General features: G+C 35.0%; 1 protein-coding gene across 1 annotated transcript; it reads right to left on the reverse strand.

Annotated features, from left to right (window-relative positions):
- Positions 1–280: 280 nt before the first annotated feature.
- Positions 281–7,407, reverse strand: LOC129266821 (uncharacterized). The gene is made up of 5 exons (XM_064103077.1): positions 7,301–7,407; positions 6,074–6,129; positions 3,729–3,980; positions 1,990–2,176; positions 281–1,332 (listed from the first exon to the last, which is right to left on the reverse strand). Exons 2-5 carry the CDS (start codon positions 6,123–6,125, stop codon positions 1,233–1,235), a joined length of 591 nt encoding a protein of 196 aa, XP_063959147.1. The 5' UTR covers positions 6,126–6,129; positions 7,301–7,407; the 3' UTR covers positions 281–1,232.
- Between the last annotated feature and the right edge of the window lie 1,258 nt (positions 7,408–8,665).

Consider the following 8,665-nt stretch of genomic DNA (forward strand, 5'->3'; position numbering starts at 1 on the left):
AAATAATGTTTCATAAAGTGATGAAAAAATGCTTCTTATGTATAAATATAACATAATATAATATAACATTATAATGAACAATAATTTTTTCTTTCCCACTACGTTTCTCTTCCTTTCTTCCTCTTTTTCTCCTTTTCCCCGTTTTTTTTTTTTTTTTTTTTTTTTTTTTTGGGGGGGGACCAGCCAATGTGCCCCCCATGCCCCCCCCCCCGTATAGTTACGCCACTGTATATATCAGAAATGCGAAACAAATGATAACATTCACGAGTAATGCAGGTTTGCAATGCCAACAAGTTTGTTTTAATTATTATTATCATTATTATTATTATTATTATCATCATTATCATTATTATTTTTATTTGCGGCTCTGCCCAGTGCTAACTTAAGAAAAGAATTGTCGACCTCGTCTCTCATAATGAATAATGGTGACACATTTATTGAGAACCGACATTTACGAACAATACAATCTCACATACAGTTTATCCTGATAAAAACGATGACTTGTTGTGTGAAGTTAATAATTTTGTTTGTATAGATTTGACACTATGTTGGTATAATGAACGTGTAATTCGCGAAATATATTCATTGCTATGTTTGCTGTACAGTTAGATCCTCACTTGTCGTATAATTTTACTTCCTGATCGTGACTTTGCCATGTTTGCGTGCATATGTGTCAGTTTGCTGTTTAAAAACGATTAAAGCAAAACATATATTTATATGATACATGCTACACAATTGGGGTTTATGCTAAAAGGGATTTATTGTTTGTCACTCGTTGAATCAATGAATACATTAAATAAAAATACATTAATTGAAGTATTATATTCTACAAATTTACGATTCAACACTAAATTTCGAGTAATGGATTAAATGAAGAATTCTAATGAAGCGAGGAGCCACAATAATGATTAAACTTTTTAAAAAATTACATCAACCGGCATAATTATGTTTTCCATTTTGCCAAGGATTGGGATGGACTCAATTCTTATTCAGTTAAATATTAAATTATATTCTTATTTTGATTTGAAATATAATGAAACTGTTGAAAAACGGTCTCAGTCTCCTAGATTCAACTTAAATCAGAAAATGTCTCTAGCCATACTAATGACAAATTTTTGTTAGTTTATTTATTAATTTGTATGTGTATACATGTTAATGCATCTTCTTATCAATGTGAATTAGTGTATTCCATGTTCACGTTACATATTGTTTTTTCAACATGTTTTTTTTTCTTAGAACTTGTTCCAAAAGAAGGTTAACAGAGAAAGTATAATCATCAGACTGCAGTTCATATTGACGTTGGTGGCGGCATTGCAGAAATCTCCAGAACAACTGCATGGTTTGAAATAAAGCAAAAATGGAGGGAAATTACATGCGTTATCAGGCAAGCTTGATTTGAATAAGTGTAATTGACGTACAGATATTAAAGAAAAAGGTATTATGAGAGCGTCTGAGGTTAAGTTAGCTAAATTGTGTTTATGTTTTGTTTGATCTTTCTTTCCTAAAAAGTAACAGAAATGACATCAGTGAAAGTCGAAAGTTTAGTAGAAGCATTCATGGCACAAATGAAGTATTTGTAATTATGTGAGGATTTTGTTTCCCCAATTGTTATATTCAATCCGAAACACAACAGATGTGTTTTTATGATAAGAATCACTAAAATCTTATTGATTGAAGTTGCATGTGGTGACATGTGACGCTTCGCCTCATTGGCCGACTCACGATCACGGGGTGTATATATACATATCAATATTTACCAATGAAATTCCGAGTTGAATACCACGTAAACGTTGACTCTTCGGCATGACTTCGAGTCAGATTTTTTTTTATTTTAACACCTTGGTTTTGGTGGAAGATGCGATGTATAAATAACCTGTCATGAACTGGTGAATTCCACATTTAAAATCAGTTACGCATTCGTCTCACCGGATGTTTTTCCTTTCTTTAATAGGCTCAAAGACAAAAAAAAATCACCATTGTTTTTCTCACCTGCAAGCTTTTCCAGATAGTACCTCGTCCCAATCGAGGCTCTTCCCAATCCGATAATCAATGCCATCCTTATACGGCAGAAGATACTCAAGGACTGAGCCAGGTGAAGCCTCGCAGCCAGCAGAGTGACTTGATGTACCACATCCCATATATATCACATGGAAGGATCCCCACTGTGTATTGCCTCCTGTATGGCAGAGGATATGGATGCATTGGGGGAAAATGCTTATTGTTTGATCGGACTGATTATCTCATCATTAACACTAACAAAAACTCTATCGATCAACAGTGTCGGAGAAACGTATATAGTATAGTAGTAGTAGTAGTAGTTAGTAGAAGTAGCATAATTGTTAGTTTCGGTCATGTTCGCTCATGTGGTTTACGTAGCAGACGATGCTAGCCTGTTAGTACATAGTATACTTTCGCAGACCCTATTGCAAATCAAAATAATTTCCGGACTTGATATTTGCTTTCTCAAACTGTAGTTATATTATAAATATCAGTAGGCAAAGCTTTATAGTACAAGACCATTGTTACTTTCAACATTAAATGCGTCAATTAAGTTTGTTTGGACTGTACTAATTGTTTCAAATGAAAAGGGGTCTAGGAATGGTAACTATCATACGTTAGTCACGTGACGTTGTACACATAAATATGCCAATTTCTGCCTGCTCGATCTCAAAGTTTGGGAGAAAAATGAAATGTAACCATTACAATAGTCATAAAGTATTAAACATCAAACTGTAGGTAATCTATTTAGTATTGAGATGACAATCAATCTCGACCTTTGTAACCCTTAGGGGTATTCCAGTGGGAAAATAAAGGTGCCAATGTCTCGAAAATATGGGTGGTTTCAGACCGTTTGCCATAGCAAGAGTTGTGAACATGGACACTTTCAAATTAACAGCGAGACGTAAATCGTGAGTTAATTGTAATAATATTTACATCAAATTAATGGAATTGGGTAAAATTTTCACACTATTATCAATCTGGGTGAGATTATTAATAGTTATAAAGATATACCCGGATTTCTGCAATATTACGTTCATGCAAACCACTGTTCCATGTGTTGAAGCTGTGTGTGTAGACTTTCGGACACTCAAATGCACGCGACTAACCATTATGTAGTAGTAAAAGTAAATGTAGAAGTAGTAGTAATAGTTGTAGTAGTAATTGGTGTTGTTGTTGCTGCTGTTGTTGCTGTTATTGTAATAGCAGTAGTATTAATATTAGTAGTAGTGGTGGTAGTAGTAGTAGTGGTTGTAGTAGTAGTAGTAGTGGTGGTATTTTAATAGTAGTAGTAGTAGTAGAAGTAGTAGTAGTAGTAGTAGTACTAGTAGTAGTAGTATCAGTTGCGTACAGATGGAGGGGTTTGGGGAAAAAAGGAAATGGAGAAGGGTGAAATTTTATATTTTCTGAATATTGTGTCAACATCTATCACAAAATTTGATAACTGTAATGAAAAAAGCTCTCAACTTTCTGTAAGTTTTTCCCGATACACCATGTCTGGGCCCCCTCAATTATATATATTTATATATTTGATTATATTTGAATTATATTATTATATATTTGAAAAGGGCAAACACCTCCACCCCCCCCCCCCCCCCCCCCCGTTCCCCCTTCGTTATGAATGCTGATGAAAGATTTGCTGGGAGTAGCATCTAACATCTCAATTGAAGTATTCACAGCTCTAAAATACATGTATCTGTCAGGGCCACATCAGAACAGCGCCCGCATACCTTCCATATAGGTGAACAAAACTTCAGCATTCAACTTCTCACAACCGGATCCGTCCCCGCAGTACATTCGTTGAAATTCGCTCGGGTAATAGCAGTCACCATGGTCACCGTGATCAGGCCATGATGTGGTGTTTGTGGGGTGTGTTCCGGTTTCGTTACGAACCGTACCGTTTGATCCCTGCTGCCCTTCGAACATGTCGAATTGGATATTACTCCGTGTCGAGAAGCACGAGAAGCAGTATTCAGCTGAGCCTGGGTAATTTAAAAATAATGATTCATGAGTTTTCATCATAATTCACTTTAGTGTTATCATCACTATCATCATCATCATTATCATCAACACCGTCATCATCGTCATCATCATATTCATCATCATTATTATCATCCTCCTCATGATGAGGAGGATGGACCTCATCAACATCATTGTCATCAATATCATCGACATCATCATTATCATCATCATTGTCATCATCACCACCATCACAAACTTCATCATCAACATCATCGTTTTCGTTGTCATCATCTCATCCACGATTGTCATTTTCAGCGTCTTTATTAACAATATATTCATTCATCATTATCACAATATCATCCCCGCGTTGCGATTTTGTCGATTTCCCTCGTCTCTTCAATAAACGAATGTTTGTCTTTTACATCATTTTCCTTTTTTGCTTTCCTACTTTCAATAGCGTCGATAAAATATTGTTTAGTTACAATTTCTTGTTTCTAATTTGTTACATTAAAATTTATATGTTGCTGGTAGTAACATGATTTACTATACCATTCACTGTAAAATAATCTGTCATTTATTTCATCACAATCATAACAATAGACAAACGTAATGTACTTTTATCGGTTCTCTTCCAATTGTTAATACAACATAAATAAACAAAACAAAAACAGATCAAAGAATAGTAGCATAACATGCCCAAAACAAAATAGAGTACTGATATTAATCTAAATCTAAAATTTAGGTTAAAGCAAACACTTGCAAACCCAAATTAAACGCTTACGACATTGGACATATTTTTCAATACTTCCATAAACGACTGGCACGTAGCCTATATGTATGTTCATCTTTATCTTCTGGCAGCCATTTAAAAACTCAGAAGAGTTTTGATCAATTTAGCCTCCTTCAGCCTTTGTTTGAATTTGTCTTTTTCTGTTCATGTGTGCGTTTGGAAGTCAATCAATCTTGAATATAATTATTTCGCATAAAAAGACATTAAATTAAAATCTGTGTTTGGCAAAATCAGTTGCTAGCTATCATTTGATATTTTTGTATGTTGGCTCTTTCACTTAAAAATGAAGTGCTAATTAGCACTTAGAGTGCTTGTATAGTGACTGCACTACGAGTGCTGATTTTCTAGTTCAAATTTAAACTAGAAAATCAGCACTCGTAGTGCAGTCACTATACACAGCACTGTAAGTGCCAAATTAGCACTTCACTTCATTTTTTACAGTGTTTTTTATTAAAGATCACGCGTTCCCAAGTGCCCAGCAAGACATTAAATAAAAATGAACAAATCAAACAAGCATAACAATAGCGCAGAAAATTTCATCAAATATTGGAGGCTATGAGTCACGATAGTTACCTGTAAATCATGGTTTGTTTGCAGATGAGAAAACCAATAATATATCACACTCCCAACTTCTTTCTGCATGTATTTCACAATAGGTATATAAGTATAGAATATTCCATCAAAAGGTTTGTATCGACTGAAATCGTATGCATAATGTGCACCTTTGTATAGATAATTGGTGCCTCATAAATGATATAATTACATGCATTTTAAAATTGTATACATAGTGAATATTTTGAAAGCAAGAATAATAAGAATCATATTGGTTTATTGTTTGATTATTCTCACTATGAATGAACATCTATTATCTAACAACAGTGGCTTAATTTTTTGGCTTCGGTAATAAAGATACTCTTCACTCATTGAAACGAAACTAATACATCATACCTCAGTCACATTGGCTCTATATACGGCGGCCGCACGTATGGCGAGTGAAAACAGCTCACGTATCCACCTTGCTATAGGTGCTCAAGGCGCTCCTATATTACCCCGGCTAAGCTACTCTACCGATTCTGATGCGCACAGCTTTTTTAGGAATTACTTCCTGCTTTGTACCCATTTGCCTCACCTGGGTCGAGTGCAGATGAGTGTGGATAAATTTCTTGCTGAAGGAAAACACACCATGGGTAGGATTCTAACCCACGACCATCTGTTTGCAAGGCGAGAGTCAGAACCACTAGACCACGACGCGCCCACGTATTAGTTTTACACATGTGAAATGCAAAAAAAAAATCATGTTATAAATATTGATTGCTTACTAACCTGTCTGAGACAAAGCGATGACGGTGAACACCAGTAGACCCAAGGAATACATCTTGCTGGAAAACAAACGGTTGCTTTGATAGGTTATCTGTCAATTACTGGTCTACATCCCCTTATTTTACTGCCCGTTTTTTGTCTCATCGCACATGGTCTAATCATATTTCATTTATGAGTTCGTTTTAATACTATCCATTTCGTCTAATTACCATTTAGCCCATTCACTATTTTGTCTAATTTCCGGTTAGGTCATCTCGATCATGGCTAGATTTCGTCAAGTAACTACTTGGCCAAACGCCACTTAGTCTAAATGGTCAGATGAATTGGTAATCATATCAGAAATTAAGGTATACGTACACTCTAAAAAAAAAGTGCTAAGTTAGCACTTAATGTTCTTGCATAGTGACTGTACTTTGAGTACTAATTTTCTAGTTCAGATTTGAATGACAAATCAACATTTAAAGCATGTAAAGTGCAGTAACTACACAAGGACATTAAGCGCTAAATTTGCACTTCATTTTTTTAGAGTGTACGTAGAGGAAGTGTAGCTAAGACCAAATGGCAATAATACCAATATAGGGCTTTCCCTTTGTCATTTTTGTGGTATGCATGTGAGAAGAAAACCAAATGCTTGTAGAGGAAACGAAAATTAACCTTTTGAATAATAGAATTGATGGATTAAAAAATCAGCACAGTCGAGTCGGTTATATCATGTTCTTATATTTTCCATTTAATATCTGGCCGACCTCACCTTTCCTCGGGTAAATCGGCCAAATCCCTCAGCTTAAATAAAGTCCGAGTGCTCTAAGTTAAGTCTATAAGGAAAGTTATACGGTACATGTACGCCAGCTGCTTGTCGGTACACTGACAACGTCCAGGTTTTGATCTCGAACTTGAGCTGTAAAAATCAAAGAAGGGAGCTGCTTCACAAGTTGCTCGTCGCGTTTAACTTGATTTAAAAAACAACCGCAACAAGGAAAGTTATATTTTTTTAAAGCCAATAAATCCGAAGATAGAAATAAAAACATTGTATTAATGTCTGTATGGCCACAATTTCAATGCACAGTTTACATGGTATATCGGCTGTAATAATTCAAATGAAAGCGCTCGAGTACGCGTACGCGTTCTAAGAACAACACTACGAATTTATACAAAACTTTATAAGTCGCTAATTACTCTCACACTGACATGTACCTTAAAAACATAATATACGTATTATCTGGTACTTACATTCAATTAGGTGATTGGGAAACAACCTAGATGTAGGTGATAATGCTTTTTTGAAAGTTTCAGCTTTGTCAGAGAGTCAAATACTGACCGAAACCTGAAAATAGTCTGCAAATTCAAATACTCATCATGTTTATTTATAGGAAGGTAAATATGGAAATATCAGGCGGATAGGTATGGAGTGTATTGTGCTGGTAGCTAAGGGGGGGGGGGGGGAGGGGTCGTGAAAATATTTATTTCAAGAGGCAACCCCCGAACAAGTGGTTTAAAAAAAAATCAAATATAAATATGTTTATAATTGTCCACTTTATTCTGCATTATTTTTTAAGGGTCACTCTAGAATTTGAGAGAAAATGGGGTAAGGGCTACTAAAACCCATTTGCAGTTCACCCCAACGTCACTTCATCATGCCATCTCCATGTTGGTTGAAAGGGGTCCCAAGTGCCTCAGTTGACGTCATATTTAAATATACTTAACTTTGCAAATATTAGCCTTTAAATTCTCGTGATTTCTTTTTCTATTCCACGTTTTTTTTTACAACATCCCATAACTCTCTCAAAACTTACAAAGTAAACCAGAATAAACTTTAATTTCGAACGGGAAAATGAACTTCTAATTTCAAGCTTCTTTGGTGTTGAAAAGGCATTGTTATGTTACCGATATATGGTAATTCCCATGATGATACTTTATCATGATAATTTACTTTATTAGACAGTTTCAAATGAGGGTGAGGTATTGATTGGCACAAACCTTTAATAAAGCTTCAGAGAGGATATAACTTATTGGTAAGAAAGAGATTGCACTCAAAGGGGAAGTTTATCTGACGAAAATTCTATTGCCAAAATAGCTGAAAATGTGTAAAGGTCTTAGGAAAATCTATCAGAGAATTAACAAGTTATAAGAAGTTTCTTTTTTGGGACGTAACATGCGAGCAGCTTTCCATGTATTGTGAATTAAAGAATAATGAAATGTCATATATATATAATATACATATATATGATAGCAAGAAATTAAGTGTACTTTCAGTATGTCAACAGACACCTCATTTTACACCCACTCCTGAAACTAAAATAAATAGTCATCATGGACCATCAAAACATTGAAATTTTTGGTAGTATTTTTTTGCGTTTTTTACAATAAAAATGTTGGACGATCCCCTTTATTTAGCGCACCGTACCTTGTATACAAGGTGTGAGCTCCTTTTTGTAATTTTATTAAACGAAAAAGCTCCCTCTTCTTTTCGCTCTCTCTTTACTAACAGTTCCTGTAAGTTATTGGAGGCGAATTTAAGGAAACACATCCCCGTTCTTATTCTGCCCTCCCTCTAACTCTAATCCCATTTCTCACGTTTCATTTATATTTGAAGGA

This window comes from Lytechinus pictus, chromosome 8 (genome assembly GCF_037042905.1).
Source record: "Lytechinus pictus isolate F3 Inbred chromosome 8, Lp3.0, whole genome shotgun sequence".
Taxonomy (NCBI): Eukaryota; Metazoa; Echinodermata; class Echinoidea; order Temnopleuroida; family Toxopneustidae; genus Lytechinus; species Lytechinus pictus.

Coding starts and splice junctions, on each gene's coding strand:
- LOC129266821 (XM_064103077.1), bottom strand. CDS start 6,125: ATGTATTCCTTGGGTCTACTGGTGTTCACCGTCATCGCTTTGTCTCAG. Junction 3,981..6,073: donor CATCGCTTTGTCTCAGACAG/GTTAGTAAGCAA, acceptor TAAATTACCCAG/GCTCAGCTGAATACTGCTTC. Junction 1,333..1,989: donor CTATCTGGAAAAGCTTGCAG/GTGAGAAAAACA, acceptor CAAACCATGCAG/TTGTTCTGGAGATTTCTGCA.